General features: G+C 40.3%; 2 protein-coding genes across 2 annotated transcripts; one reads left to right on the forward strand and one right to left on the reverse strand.

The window, feature by feature from the left end:
• Positions 1 to 595: 595 nt before the first annotated feature.
• On the forward strand, positions 596 to 4,300 carry LOC106904562 (uncharacterized). The gene is made up of 10 exons (XM_014968962.2): positions 596 to 983; positions 1,164 to 1,283; positions 1,574 to 1,782; positions 1,865 to 1,910; positions 1,982 to 2,115; positions 2,574 to 2,705; positions 2,796 to 2,910; positions 3,011 to 3,145; positions 3,222 to 3,347; positions 3,755 to 4,300. Exons 1-10 carry the CDS (start codon positions 848 to 850, stop codon positions 3,880 to 3,882), a joined length of 1,281 nt encoding a protein of 426 aa, XP_014824448.2. The 5' UTR covers positions 596 to 847; the 3' UTR covers positions 3,883 to 4,300.
• Positions 4,044 to 12,632, reverse strand: LOC106904561 (uncharacterized). The gene is made up of 13 exons (XM_088002641.1): positions 12,009 to 12,632; positions 11,391 to 11,495; positions 10,402 to 10,476; positions 10,141 to 10,304; positions 9,646 to 10,024; positions 9,303 to 9,469; positions 8,407 to 8,543; positions 8,102 to 8,331; positions 7,871 to 8,021; positions 6,859 to 7,027; positions 6,652 to 6,756; positions 5,349 to 5,399; positions 4,044 to 5,190 (listed from the first exon to the last, which is right to left on the reverse strand). The coding sequence occupies exons 1-13, from the start codon at positions 12,151 to 12,153 to the stop codon at positions 4,903 to 4,905; spliced, it is 2,166 nt and encodes a 721-aa protein (XP_087858767.1). The 5' UTR covers positions 12,154 to 12,632; the 3' UTR covers positions 4,044 to 4,902.
• Positions 12,633 to 15,445: the final 2,813 nt, after the last annotated feature.

Raw genomic sequence — 15,445 nt, forward strand, 5'->3', positions numbered from 1 at the left:
AGATCTTGCTAAGATGTCATAATTTTTTTTTTTTTTTTTTTTTTTTTTGCAATTTCTGATTCAAAGTGAGTTTATGTGAGGTTTTAATACAACTTCCTTGTATTTGTTTTGAAATAAACTATAGTATTTTGATGATCGCAGACAGCTCTAACATGCTTTTGTTATCAGGTAGGGATCAGATAACTTAATACTGTCCTGATATTAAATCTCCACGTCAGTTCTGAGAAGTGAAAGAAATTGTTCTTACATCTTTCTCTTCCTGGCTGGGATTGTTTGTTGCAGTGAAATCTCCCTTACCAGATGCCTTTGTGGAAACAATCACGGCTCTTCTTTTGTCCCCTGACCTGGATGTGCAGAAGACTACTTCCTTTGCCCTGGTTAATCTACTAGTAAAGAAAAATGGTAACACTTGTTTGTTCTTAAAAAGTTACTGTATTTTCCGGATTATGGCGTGCACCACACTATAAGCCGCAACAAATTTTTTTTTAATTTTCTTTAAACAAAACAACAACAAAAAAACTGGAAACGTACATATAAGCCGCTGGTATGTCCGCCGCTCTCAGTTTTCCATAAAGACGCAGCAGAGGGCTGCGTTATTAATCTGTCTCCATCTTAATCCGTGCCTGCTGCTAGCATGTGCTTGTTCTAAATGGAAATTAGCGCTTTCTTCTTTGATTTCCAATTTTGACTTCCAATGATTCACTTCCTACTAAAGAGCCCCCTGGTGGTGGAAGAAAAATCCACAACAAAGCCGCACAGGGCTACAAGCCGCATGGTTCAAAACGTGGGGAAAACGTAGCGGCATAAAGTCCGAAAAGCACGGTATTTTTAAAGCACTGATGAATGAATGAACATGATTTCAGTTTGTAAAGAGTTGGTGATCGAGACGGGGATGTTGGTGCCGCTGTTGGAGTTGTTCCAGTCGGGGGATCCGATGGCTCAGTGTCACTCTTGTGCCTGCATAGCCATGCTGGCGTCCTCAGGTTTGCGCAGACCTTTTTGTTGTTCTTCTTGTTGTTTTATGTTCTAAAACTCTTATTTGTGTAGCGCAAATGTGCATCAGTAGATCTTATAAGAATCCTGCACGTCGTCACACAAACTTTACATCGTACTGTATCAAAAAGTTGAAGTATTTTCATCATAATTTCTTTATTTTTATTCAGAATCGAACAGAGATTCTATTTTGGTGGACGGAGTGATGCCTCTGTTGGCTTTGGCAAAATCCTACGATCCAGCGGTACAGCTGAATGCAGCGTGGGCCCTGTTGCATCTCTCCCACTCAGGTTGTATGTTTGTCTCTCTATTTTGTCAATGTTCACGTACCCCGCAGAATTATTCATTTGCATTTTGTCACTACACAAAATTCAAAATGGATTTGAATGGGGTTGCAGGTAAAATCTGCAAATTCCCCTGTATGAAACACAGTAGTAGCCGAATCATGCTGTGGGGATGTTTTCTATCAGAATTGGAGTTGATGAGAAGACGGACACCCTAATTCTACCTTACTGGTGTTAGCCAAATCCCCAACCGTCGGGTCTTTCAGCAGTCGTAATTTTTATTTATTTATTTTCAGATAGGTCGACAAGAACTCTTTGTCAAGCAGGGGGCATCCCTGTCTTGGTCCTCCTGCTGCAGTCCTCCAGGTCAGAAGTTCAGTTTTACAGCTGCACAGCTCTTTGCAACATTGCCGCCGCTCCAGAGCATCACCCAAAGTTGCTCAGCATTGGGGGTCATTATTTGTCCAAGTCGCTTCTGACGCTGATGTCTTCTTCTGTAGAAAAGGTAACCGAGATCTTGGTGGGGGGCGGGAAACGAATGGTGACTTTTCCATATGTTGTGAATTTTTTTTTTTTTTTCTTATCAGAATGCAGCCCAAGCATGCAGATGCCTTCAAACTCTTTCAAAGAATGGTAACATGCATTTGTACATGGCATTATTTTAAAATAAAGCATCTAATTCTGCTTCTCGTTTTTATCCCCAGTTCGGGTCCAGGAACACCTCATGGAGCTTAACTGTGTGTTGCCTCTGAAGTCCCTGCTCAAAAGTTCAAACACTGCATGGATGCAGTCAGCTTTAACGCTGCTGTGCACACTGACCGCACACCCACCAAACTGTGTATGGCCCCCACAACACTAACATATAGTTATGATAGAGTACTATATGTTAGTACTCTATCATATTTTGTAACCTGAGTTTTTCCTCAATTGCCTAATGCCACAAAACTGGTTAACACCACAAAATCATTCCTACTCTAATCTTTTTTTTTTCTTTTTTACATTTTGTCACATTACGACCACAAACTTCAGTGTATTATATAGGGATTCTACATGATGCACCGACACAATTGAAGTGAATGAAAATGAATCAAATCCTTTGTCAGTTTTTTAATTTGTAAAAATTTTTGTTTATTTATTTTACTTCACGGTTTAGGAGCCACTTTGTGTTGGTCTGTCGCCTAAAATCCCAATAAAACATGATGAAATCCATGGTCGCAATGTGACAGAACGTAGAAAAGTTTGTTTTTGAGAGCAAGATGTTCGACTTTCCTGTAATCTCATTTTTTTTCTTTTTAGGATCTCTTCATGAGTGAAGGACTGCTGAGGGAAGTCGGTCGGCTGCTCCATCGTCCCAGCTCAAACTCTGCTCTGATCTCACAAAGTTGCCAGCTCATCACTGGCCTCTGCAGCGCCTGCATGGACGAGCAGGTACGCCTCCAGCTTACCTTTCGTTAGTCTGTTTACGCCACGGCGGCCTAATCTCTTCAGGTTACACTGAATCCAGTTAATGTTATCCAGGCTGTGAAGGAGAGCCTGTGCTTATCAGGGCTGCTCCGAGGACTTGAGTCTCCTTCCCTGTCAGATGAGACGTTGCTGCATGTGACTTTGTGTTTGCGTCACCTGATGAGCTGGGGTAATGTTGTTGTTTTCTTTCTTTTTTTTTTTTTTTTTAAAGAAACTGTCACTTATATCCTTTTTGTCTTCACAGAATTTTTTTAATTTCTCTGTTTCAGAGGGGCTGAGGACTACTTTGTCCACTTCAGTATCACCAGAGCAGGTTTGGAGGCTGGTGCAGCTTTCCGGACAGACGAGAAATCCTGAGCTGTCCTACAACTCTGCAGCCGTCGTGCACGCATTTGAACCGACAGGTAAAGTAACACATGCGTCCATATCCATACATGTTTCTATATCAAACGTTGCTTTTTTCCTTCCTCTCCTCCACAGAAGGCTTCCTCCAGCTGCTGAGGCCTCACTACACCGCGGTGGCTAAATATTTGTTGCTGTTCCTCCAAAGGAAAGATGTTAAATTCCAGCAGCTTGGCATTGCTGCTGTAGATAAACTCAAGAATGGTTTGTGTGTTTTTTTGTTGTTGTTTGTTTCATTCTTCCATGAAGAAATTAAACAAATTTCAGTTCCTTGAAAAAGCATTTAACTTTTTTCACACGTTTTTCATGTTGTAACCGATAAAGTCAGAGCATCTCAGTAGTTTTTTAAGTGATGGATCTACTTGGATGGATATTCTTACATACAAGCGTCTCAAAACTGTCCCAGGGTTCATTTTTAATCCCTTTACATGACACCCCTAAATAAAATAATTAATTCTCTAAAGGCTTTTGTCAGAGTTAACAGTATGACAAATTCAATGGGCACAAATACCTTTTTTAAAGAGACTAATTTTTATGTTTTATATAAAATTAAAAGAATGACTTTTTGAATAAGGAGCATTTTATAACCTGTTTGCTCTGATCCTCTGCAGATGGACACTTTTCAACGGCAGTGACCGACGGCGAGATGGAGGCTTGGCTGTCGCAGGGACATACAGGGACGGAGGAGACGAGATGGCTGCTGAGGACGACTCGGCCTCCGTCGCCATCTTCTGGTTAACCCTCGACTTGCTCAGTATTTTTACGAAAAGTCCAAGATGTTTACTTTGATGCAAAACTTTGATTTTTGATTTTTTTACATGCCGCTCTTTTCTAAAATTGTTTTTATATTTGTGTTTTTGTTTTTACATATCTGTCTTTAAAAAGAAGAAAAGGACAGAGGTGTGGCATCAGCTTTAATATATTTGAACATTTTTATAAAGCTAACCTGTGATAGTCTAGAACAGTACTTAAGGTATAGGATCAAGTTGAAGTCACGATTTTTATGCATTTTTATGCTTAAAAAGCATTTAACCTACAGCTCTCTTGATTTGAAGCAACTGTGAAAGCAAACAAATAAACAAAAAAAAAGGCATTGTTGCATTCTCGCCTCTAAGACAGCACACACACAAAATTAAAGCCCATCTTTGGAAACCGTATCGTCGTAGCAGCTTCTTACATACGATTGCTATAATTTTACAAAGGTTCAAGATTAAAATTGCAACGCGGCGACATTGAGCTCTCAACTGCATCTCGATTTATTCGAGTTCCACTGAGGAAAAAAAAAAGGAAAAGTGCTGAGTCAGCAGTAAGTAATATCAGGTTTAAGCTAAAAAAAAAAAAAAAACCTGGACAAGTTCTTATTGATAAAATAGCTATTATTCAAACCGACTAACTGTATCCACTAGCAAACTAACAGCAGAAAGTAGATGTGCACTTCATTTTGAGCTTGTTTGATTCGAATCCTGCTGGAAAGAGATGATTACGCAAGAACTTTGCTGAGTGTTTTTTTTTTTGTGTGCCACTGGCTACCGCAAGACGTCCTCGCTGAGAGGCGAAGCTGTAATGTTGCGTGCTCCTTTCGAGGTGCTGAAAGGAAGCAGGATGGCTGTGTGCTGTAGCTGTGCGGGACAAATCGTCTGGATGACAGACGCCTCACGATGACCTCAGATGACTTCTAAAAAAAAAAAAAAAAGGTAAGGAGAGAGAAAACGCATCCAGAAATTTTTTTTTATTTTCATTTGTAAAGATGAATCCTAACTCAGAAACGACAGACGATCGGCACCAAGTCCAAAGTTACTAAAACGAGGCGGTTTGACGTTACGTCCTCACCTGCTCTCTGTTTGGTCTGGATCTCCTCCAGGCCGGAGAGCGCTCTGAGGGATCTGCGCTCCTTGAAGGCCACCACCGGTACCACATCGTCCTCGTTGCCCAGCCCTAGCTGGGCAGCGGTTTTAGTCCCCACCGGCGTCTTGGCGGCATCCTCTATCGTCCCATTGTGGGGAGGCTGTGTGTTTTCCTTCGGTACGGTCCGCGCCGACACAGATTTCTGCGATTAAAAAGATATCAAAACGCTTTTAGTCAAGGCCGGGGATGGAAAAGCCTTTTCATGAGCCGACGTTGGATGTGCGTCACAAGAGGCCCGAGGCTGTGTACTGTTTATCAAAAATAAATAAATAAATAAAAGAGCCGATCAGTAAATCTCACCGTATCTGGTGAATCTGTTCTTCTGGTTCTCCGCATGATCTCCTCAAGTCGCTGGAAAAGACAACGTTGCAACAAAAACACACAGCTTTTTTTTTAATGTTATCAGTTAGTTGCCTTGCAAAAGAGAAAATCCTGCTTCCTGCACATGTTTTGTCATGTGCAGGAAGCACATGACAAAACATAAACGGTTGGGATTTTGTGTGATATAAGAAAATGAAGTAGTCAGTAATGGTGAAGCAGAAGCTAAAGGCCAGTCTGGCCTGCTAGCAAAGCGTCTGCAGAAACCGCATGCAGGCTCATGCAGACGGAGACTTTTCTTAAATTTTGGAACATTTTCACAGACAAAATCATCCCAAAATACAATAAAATGAGGCAGAAAATGTTTTTTTTTCCCCTATATTTATCAATCAGGTTTCTGTATTTCTTAATTTTCTACTAACTGGCACCAATAATAACATCCAGCAAAAAAAAAAAAAAAAAAAAATCTTCTGGCCCAACAGTTGCATCAAACATTTTGGGAAATGCTGGGTTGTGTCGTAGGTGTGCAATCTTGGATCCTTTTTTAATGTCTGACTGATCCCTTTTCAACAACTATCAGTTTATTTAGTTAAATTCAATAAGGTGCAACATATTTACTCATAAATATTCCCCAGGTGGTTTCAACTTGACAGTTTTGGCCCTCATGGCTAACATTTTGGACCTCGCTGCTCTGACCGGTTCTCTGCGTCTTTTGTATCCCCGCTGAAGAAAAGTCCTCAGCATGATGCTGCTGCCACCATCATGCGTCACTATGGAGACGGTGTGTTCAGGGTGATGTGCATTGTTTACTTTCACACCCACATGAAATGTTGCATAAAAGTTTTCTCATTGGACCAGAGCTCTTTCTTCTAGAGACATTAGAAGATAATCAGATGGTGATGTTATTGGTAAACATTGTCGCCGTCGATTGTGTTAAAATCCTGTTTTCCCATTAAATCTGCTGTTTCTTATTTATTAAGACATTAAAGCATCCTGGGCTCAGGTGTCTGTCCCAGGTGTGGACATCTACTGCAGTGAGACTGATGAACAGACTCGACATGTTATTGACACAGGAAGCGGATTTTCCCGACACTTCCAAAGGTAACATACAAAAAGGAAGGGATTGTAAAAGCGTGTTTTACAATGTATTATTCACCATTAAGCACTACTTTGCGATGGCCTGTAACTGAAAATCTTAGCAAAGCAACTATATTTGCAGTCGCAACATGGCAAAAAAAATGTGTAAAAGTTCAAAGGGCATGAATGTTTTCGTAAGTCTCCAAACCTTTTTCCTCGCTTGGCGCTCTGCCTCCTCTTTCTGTGCAGCGATCTCTCGCTCTTGCTTCATTTGTTCGGCTCGTGCTCGCTCTTTAGCCAGTTCCTCCTCTCTCTGTGCAAACAACATCCGGACACGGATAAACAAATGAAAACGATGCCTGCTGTACAGGGAGCTTTTCTCCTGGGATAGTAAGATGATGTGTTTACTGGGCACCTGCTTCTGCAAAAGTTCAGCCTCCCTCATTGCCTGAGCTCTCTCCTCTTCGGCTCTCCTCTGCTCCTCCTCCTCCCTTCTCCTCTTCTCCTCTACGAGACGCCTGGCCTCGGCCTCCTGTCGAGCCTGCTCCTCTGCCCTCCTGCGCTGCTGTTCTTCACGACTCCGCCTGAACAGAAGTTGCAGTGAAATTGTGGAAATGGTTACTTTCACTCAGTTCTAATCTCCCTTCATTGCTCCATCTGGGATTTCTCCCATTCACTTGGATTCCTCCGGTAAAATTTCAACTGAGCCAATCAGCAAATAGGATAAAAGTTGTGAATGACGAGGCTGATTTCCAGCGCTGCTTCAGAATTGGTGTCTGCTTGTAGTTTTAGCCATAGCAGCAGAGGAAGTTAACATTTCCTCCAGCTGGTGTTGACCACACTTCCAAATATTGAATTAACATTAACGGCCACTTTGTTCAGCTGGATACTTCTTTCTCTCCAGTGGAGGATGATTGTTTAAAGCTCAGGCAATTTCCGGTAAGTTCATAGCATCAAACTGGTGCATTACGTGCTTCGTGGCCAAACGTTAGCGATCGGGTAAAATTTAAAACTTCAGCAGAGTCCACGCCTCCAGGAAGAAATCATTTCTCAATAGCCGAGGGTCCAGACCCTCTGCATGAAGTGCAGCATAGAACAATTGGCTCGTTTTTATGACGGTGTATTAGGGTCATTTTATATGGAACAAAGAAAGAGGAGTAAATTTCTGCCAAAAAACTAAACAAAATTTTCAGATTAATCAGAAATAAGGTATTTCTGAGTTTCCAAAGATTTTTTTCCAGAAAATTTCTGAATACTTTTTTTCCCTTTTCCAAGGTCTTTTCTCTAGAAAGACCTTGGAAATTTTTTGGCAGAAATGTACTAATCCTTTTATGTTTCCTGTGTAAAATGGCCGTAATACACTGTCGTAGGTTTTTACCAGGCTAGTATTTTCACCTATATTTTTTATAAATTTTTATTTATTTTACCTTTCGGCTTCCTCTCGTTGCAGGCGCTCCTGCTCCTCTTTCTCCCGCTGCATGCGGGCCTCTCTCCTCTTTTCAGCCAGAAGTCGAGAGGCCTCCTTCGGGTCAGTGGTGCCCGCCAAAGGACGAAGCATGACCTCTGCAGGCTGCGGATCTGAAAGAGGAGAGGCTTTATAAGGACATAAAGAGAGAACAAAACAATCATTTTCACTTATAAATATTTCTTCCACTTACTTCCATCTGCTGCTGTCCCGGTGGAGCCGTCAACCTGTGCGTCAGGCAGCTTTAGACGTGGCGTCTCTGTGAGATTTTCTCGTCTCTGTGTCTGCTGTTGACCTTTGTCTGGTGCGTTGACGGGCCGTGTGTTACCAGCAGAGAAGTAAATGGCAGCGTCCTCCTCAGGAACAGCTGGGAGCTCGAGGTGCAGCGGGGTGGAGTGTCTACTGATCGATCTTCTGGGGCTCCTGCAGGATGGAACCGCAGAGGGAAGCATCAGCTTCCGTCTGCAACGCCAACATGAGGCGGAAACGTTTACTTACCGCTCCGGTGACGGGGAGGCTGTTCTGCTCTGAGTGCAGGTGGGCGACTTCATGCTGCTAACAGCAGCAGCAGACGATCTTTTGGCAGAGCTGCTGTTGGGGGTCTTCTTCATGGCTTCCTGTCTTACTTTTTGAATCTGGATCGAACCGGAGACGTTAACAGAACTTCCACTACCTAAACTATTCCACATTTTGTTACATTTCCACTACAAACTTCAGTGTGTCACATTGAACATTTATGTTATGAGTCAACAAATAGTGAAAGTGAAAAATCATGTTTTTTTAAACAAAACATCTGAAAAGTGTGGCATGTAGCTGTAATCCTGACACCAAATCAATAAGTTGTACAACAGCCTTTTTCTGTGTTTCTATGGACTTTGCACATCTAGACTAAATATTTACCCATTTTCCTGAATGTTGGATTTCAAGTTCAGTAGCAAATTCTCAGTTGGATGTAGGTCTGAACTTTGGCTAGGCCATTTTAAATCCAAGATATGCTTGGATTTATTCAAATTTAGCAGCATGTTTAATGTTTTTGTCTGCTGAAAGACAAAGTCTTAACAACTTTTCCTCCACTGTCTCACCATCATCATGCTGCCACCACCAACAAGACTATTTTTGTTTTATTTATTTATTTGCATTGGATTTTATTTCGGGACATCAGAATAAATAAGATTGAATACAAAGCGTGTCACACCTTTCAAAATGTTATTTCTGACAGATTTTTGTCAACCATGAAACAATTTCCTTCCACTTCACAATTGTGCATTACTTTGTGTTCATTTATTTATCACATAAACTCCAAATAATAATAATAATAAAACATTGAAGTTCATAGCTCTGAAAACTAGGATAGGAGAGAAATTTAGGACTGGTCAGCAGTGGGTGGATTTTACCTGTGCGGGGCTGATGTGTCGTTGCTGGCTGTTGGCGGAGGAAGGTGAAGCAGGCGACCTGCGGTGGACTGAGACTGACTGATGTCGGAGTTTGGGAGTGATAATGGCGGAGGATGGGATGGCAGCCGTCGGCTGGCATGAAGCTGCACGACGACAAACATGGACAACTTGAGCCAGTGTAAAAATAATGAAAATGAAAAAACGCAGTTTTTGTTGAAACGTGACGATATGAGCGGGAGGGGGAAAAATGATATATGAAGGAACACAGAGCGGCGGTGGTCAGCTCAGGTAAAATTAGCCAAGTATTAAAGCAGAAAAGACCTTCTGGTGAACGAGAGAGTACCTTCTTCTCCGGACCTACAAGCAGCACTCTTGCTTCTAGCCAGATAAGAGCAAGTAGGGGTGAGGAGGCGACTGACCAGATTCCTCTCCCACGTCGACAGAGGCAGGCGACGTGGAGCTGGCGCATTGATCAGCGTAAAGTTTGTAAGTAGGGCAAAAGCAACAGATAAGACATTCCAAGAGCCTGCAGCCTTACGAGAGACTTTTGTTTTGTTTTGTTTTTTAAGAGAAACGGCGTTAGCAAAAGGAGAAAGGAAAAAGTACGTGCATCTCTTAGTACCGTTTTTAACGAGCTTCCTGCCTCTGGAGCTTTGACTGAGCTGCTGCTGGGCCTTCTGGCTCCTCTCTATTGTCCTGCGCACGGCAGTTTCATGTCGCTCCTTAACTCAGAAAAATAAAATGAAAACATGTTATTATTATTATTATTATTATTATTATTATTATTATTATTATTATTATTAAGTACGAATAAAAAAAGTCTACTGCTAAAGCTCACCTTTTCCTCTCTCAGCCTCTGCTTGCGTTTCTCCTCCACGGCTGCTCGCCTCCTCTCCTCTTTAAGCCTTTGCTCCAGGAGTTTCTTCCTCCGCTCCTGTAGTTGTTGTTCATAGTAGCGCCTGGCTCGCTGCTCCCGCTCCAGTCGGCTCAGCTCCCGGGAGACTGAGAGGGAATTAAGCAGAAGTAGTTTCGCTCGGTGTTTTTTTTTAAATTATTTTTATTTTTTAATGGATGCGCTGCGGCGGTGATGCACACGCACCGAGTAACTTCTGCTGCTCCTCCCGTCTTTCTCGCGCTGCTTTCAACCTTTCATCGACATTCAGCCCGTTACCAGCTGTAAAATAAAATGGATTGTTAGACGATGATAAATCATGAAAACACAACTGAAAACGATGTAAAACTCCAAATTAATATATTATCATCAGTTTGGGGGGGGGAAGAGTTCAACAGTGTTGATTCAAGGTCAAGATCAATTTGCTTTTGCAGCCCAATTTGCCAATAAAGTCACCACAGAGTTCAAGTTAGACGTGTTTTATAATAAACAAGCGGTCCATCTGTGAATTATGCAGACTGACTCTTCAACAAGTTAGTTAAATTAATTGTATTTCGGATAAAGTGTCTTTGGAGATTGGATTATTTCTCGTACTTGCTCTTGTCCGTTTCGAAATGTTTCACTTGTTGAAATTTGTCTTCAAAATGTTACATTGTGCTTTAAATATGAACCCTGCTGAGACACAAGCCTCAGAAATAGCAGCGTTGAATTATTATTATTTGAAAATTTTCACTTATCAAAACTTTGATTGGATTTGTTAGTTGAATTAAATGTTTAGAAAGCACTAAATTAATTCATATTTCATACCCGTCATGTACTTTAATAATTGAAAATCAGCTTACTTTATCGTTTATTTCAAGAATTGTGGAAATAATCATTCACATGAATAAATCTCACATATTAAATCCAGTTCATATTTTCTAAAAACGTTCTATCGTCTACTTTAGATATTATTCACTGCGGTTATGCAACATTTCTTTCCGAATGATGATAAGCAAACTTTCCTTTTGTCATTGGTTGCCAAAGTAGGTTCAAAATGTCCCAAAGGTGGATATAAATAAGCTTCAAGTTGCCTCGTTTGTCCCAGACAAAATTATAAAGGTGCAAAAGGGCAAAGGGTCAAAACAGGTACCAAGCTGGCAAGTGTACATAGGTTTAGTTTGCTTATGCCTTGGGCTGGCTTTGCAGTGACTAACCTGCAGAAACTCGTAGGGTAGCGTTGCAGATTTGGATGGACTTGTTGGCAGAGCAGGTTGTTTTCTTCGTCTGTGGAGGACTCGGTTTGAAATAAGAGCCATTCTCTGTAAATAAATGAAAGGGGGAAAAACTCAGCTTGAAAAAAAAAATTGTTGTTTTACATATTCTAATACAGATTTTTTTCTTTTCTTTTCTTTTACCCTCCTATCCTGGTTATCCCTCGTCTGTAAACAGAAATGTCCCAGTTGAGCATGTGATATGTCATGGATCTAGAAGCCTGAAAACATCAGCTTGAATAAGCTGTTAAAACATGCTGGCCTCAGGCTGAGCACTAAATAAAAGAAACCATTATTAAAGAGGCAGCGTTTAAAAGGCGAGCACCTGACAAGTACCCATTAACGCAACAAACACGAGCAAAATGGAAATACAAAACAGAATCAAGAAAAAAATGCACATTTACACATTTCTGTGAGAGTTAGACATCCAGGTGTTCTTGTTCAGGTCAGATCATTCAACTGTGATTCTCTGCTTGTGGTTTAGTCATTTTTTGTTTGGATTTAGATCATGTTCTCGATCTAAATCTATCAAAATGCTATTTTAGGATAAAAGACACTTACCTCGTATTCCTTCAGGTCTGTGTCCGACCCCCTGGCTGTCGATGGTGGATGTAGAAAGTGGTCCCTGCGATGGAGGGACGACACTCTGCTTCTTCTGTACAGCCATGCTAGGTATTGAGCCTGGCATAGCAGAGCTCTCTCTCATGTCCCCTCCACTCTCTCTCCCTCCTTTCTGTCCTCCTCCTCTTCCTCTGAATTTCTATTTCAAGATGCCTTCGGGTCCTAGCATGAGTGCGCAGAGAGGGAAGCTGCCTCCTGCATCAGCTGTTTGTCCATCTGTGTCTCACAAAGGAATGGAGAGCAAGAAAACAAAAACATCCAGTCAGAACCCTGCCCAATGATTTTGGGGATTTTTATTTTATTTTATTTTTTTGTATCTTATCTTCACATTTTCTTCCAGGTTGATAGAAAAGTCTGCAAAGACCCTGAGCCTCGGGGATTCTTGTCTATTAATGGGTTACTCCCCCTTTAAAGATTTCACCCTTGTGAGCTGCTCTGCTTTACTTTCACATTATTCCAGCGCTGTGTCACTTTAATTCCCCCACTGCTCTCCCTGCATGCTGGAAACAGAGAGGTCCAGCATTTCCTGGACACCGGAAAGGAAAAAAAGGAAATGATGTGTAGAACAGGGTCTACATGAATAATTACCATGGCAACAGTGGTATAATGTTCAGTGACACGCAATATTTGGACATTAACTCCCTGTGTTGGTTACACAGTGGATGAGGCAAAAGTGCTTTTTCTTTTTACCCATAATTCCTTGTTCTTAGAGCGAGAGTATATGACCACCAGATGGAGATCTAGATACTCATTGGTGGACTGAATGAGCTGCATTTCCTTACAGAATATCTATTAAACAAATGTTCCTAAAAGCTAAATTAGCCTGAAAAAAAAAAACATTATTTTTCTTCTTATACAATTTGAATGAAGAAAGTGATCTGTCAGCAGGGCTGGTCTTAGATTGTGTAGGGCCCCAAGCAAAATGTAATTTCCAGCTAAGCTCACCAGGATATTTACAGGAAAGAGGGAGACATGACTGAAGCACTTCCATGCTGCTGTTTTAATATTTATGAATAAATTAGTTATAATCCATATCATCTGTCATAAATCCATCTTTAATCCATTTTTCTGCGTAACAGTCTCTGATTTATGCAGTTTTTTTTTCAAGTCTAATTTAAGATTGACAAATAAATGATCCTAGTTTTATTAGGTCCGTGGAAAGCATAGTTTAGAAAAGTTTTTTTTTTAAAAAAATCACTTGGAACTTAACCCTATTAAGATCTACTTACTACTAGTAAATTGGTAGCAGATTAGGATAAAAATGCTAACGTTACAATATTAAATATGGACACAAAGGCTATTTATTATAGTTTCCAAACTTAGACACAAGCAACAGAAATGGGGGGAAAATGTGTTAAAACAGCTCAGTTAATATTCTATTGATTGAGGTTTCCTTTAGCATGTAGATTAACCCATTGAAGCCTGACCAAGTCCTACTTCCAGTTGAAAGCTCACATGAAAAACAGTGAAGTTAGTGGTGTAATCTGTTTATCTGCATTTCTCACAGGTTGTCTCCCCACTGACACAAACTAACTGTCCAGTCTCTTTGTGTCAGCCGGTTCCTTTTTTCAAATACATCACACACTGCTAATAATAGATAGTCTGGTCATTAAGCACAACAATTAACAAATCTCACTGGATTTCCAACTTGAAACTAGAACACGAAAGGCTGCGTTAGACTCGTCTTGTAAGCCACGTTTAGCTCTGGGAATGATGTCAGACATGCGTTCTGGCTGAAAGACACAAAACGAGGGCTGTCTATTACAAATAGATGGTTTTTCAGTATTAAATATGCCACTAGTTGGATGAGAATTAAGCTGTCAGGTTTGCTAATGAACATTCAACTTTATTTATCATGTCTTACACTTTCTTTTTAAAGAGAAACTTTAAAAAGAGTTTGTCCAAAATCAAAAACCAAAATGTTTGATTTTGGTGTTGTGCAATAAAAGTGGTAAGTTAAGCTGAGTTATGTTGTTTTACCCAAGAATGTTTCTTTCATTAGTTTCCCCTAAATCTAACGATGCATGTGCTCAAAGGTGAGTGTGATGTAGACGTAATTTATGAAACAAAGTGTTATGAATTAAGTATTTTATATAGGTGGGTTATCTATTGATGAGGGGGGAAAAAAGCTTCACTAAGACACTTAAATGTATTAAACTACAACCAATAATGGAATGCTTATCAAAATTATCTTGATTTTTTTAGGAACATTTTACTAATTTTTATTAATTGTATCAGGTTTGAACTAATCTTTACAATTCAAAACTCACTATAGGAAACATATTTTCCTAAATAAATGGCAGTAGAAAACATCTGCACAATCAACAATAGTAATGGCCTACAATTCCTCCATTGAGAATAAACTTCCCTAATAAACATATTATCTCAGATTGATCAATTCCAAGTACACCAGATGAATAATGATGCCATTTCACATTGGTGTGCACAAGTTTTATAGATCCAGATGATTCCCTCAATCACTTTCAAAACCTGTGCTTTGTAGAGTAATGGTCATCTTTCCTCTTAAGTTAAATGGCTTGTCTTACATGGTAAAAAAAAATAGAAACTGGTTTATAATTAGGGCAGAAAATGTTTCTGAAATTATGCTTAACCCCTTTATAACCACATCTGGCATACAGCAACTGCCCCAGAGAGAAGAGGAACCTCAGTTCGCTAGCAGCTAGCAGACTTGCTAGCTTATTTGACGTTAGCATTAGTGCTGTTGCTAAAAGCTGAAAACTCTCGCTTCAAGAGATACTTTTTAAAGATATAAATTATCCAAAGCAAAAAAGAAAAGAACTCAGAATATTCAACATTAGGTCAAAAACTTTAAATCAAATGACTATTATTATTATCGGTGTCATTAGTTAGCCACTTGTGTGACTTTATTGGACATTTTTTTCTCATTGTTTTGAGTCCCGCCAGCCTGTGCTGCCCTGAACAACGAGCCATATCACCAAAAATGCTACAGTGTAAGCCATTTTAATGATTTACATTTAATAGTTTCTTATTACAATATGGTAATGCTATATGTTTATATTATATTATATATATATATATATATATATATATATATATATATATATATATATATATATATATATATATATATATATATATATATATATATATATATATATATATATATATGTGGTGAAGACCACAGTGGTGCCTGTGGTCATCGGGGCCCTCGGGGCAGTCACCCCCAAACTGGAGCAGTGGCTCAAACAGATCCCAGGAACAACATCAGACATCTCAGTCCAGAAATGTGCAGTTCTAGGCACAGCCAAGATACTGCGCAGAACCCTCAAGCTCCCAGGCCTCTGGTAGAGGACCCGAGCTCAGAGGATGAAAGAGACCACCCACGGAGGGTGAGA

This window comes from Poecilia mexicana, unplaced genomic scaffold, assembly GCF_051168715.1.
Source record: "Poecilia mexicana isolate PSO_F unplaced genomic scaffold, ASM5116871v1 scaffold_22, whole genome shotgun sequence".
NCBI lineage: Eukaryota > Metazoa > Chordata > Actinopteri > Cyprinodontiformes > Poeciliidae > Poecilia > Poecilia mexicana.

Coding starts and splice junctions, on each gene's coding strand:
- LOC106904562 (XM_014968962.2), top strand. CDS start 848: ATGAACATGATTTCAGTTTGTAAAGAGTTGGTGATCGAGACGGGGATG. Junction 1,284..1,573: donor GTTGCATCTCTCCCACTCAG/GTTGTATGTTTG, acceptor ATTTATTTTCAG/ATAGGTCGACAAGAACTCTT. Junction 1,911..1,981: donor TCAAACTCTTTCAAAGAATG/GTAACATGCATT, acceptor TTTTATCCCCAG/TTCGGGTCCAGGAACACCTC.
- LOC106904561 (XM_088002641.1), bottom strand. CDS start 12,153: ATGAGAGAGAGCTCTGCTATGCCAGGCTCAATACCTAGCATGGCTGTA. Junction 8,544..9,302: donor GACACATCAGCCCCGCACAG/GTAAAATCCACC, acceptor GGTTCGATCCAG/ATTCAAAAAGTAAGACAGGA. Junction 8,332..8,406: donor GCCTCCCCGTCACCGGAGCG/GTAAGTAAACGT, acceptor TCCATCCTGCAG/GAGCCCCAGAAGATCGATCA.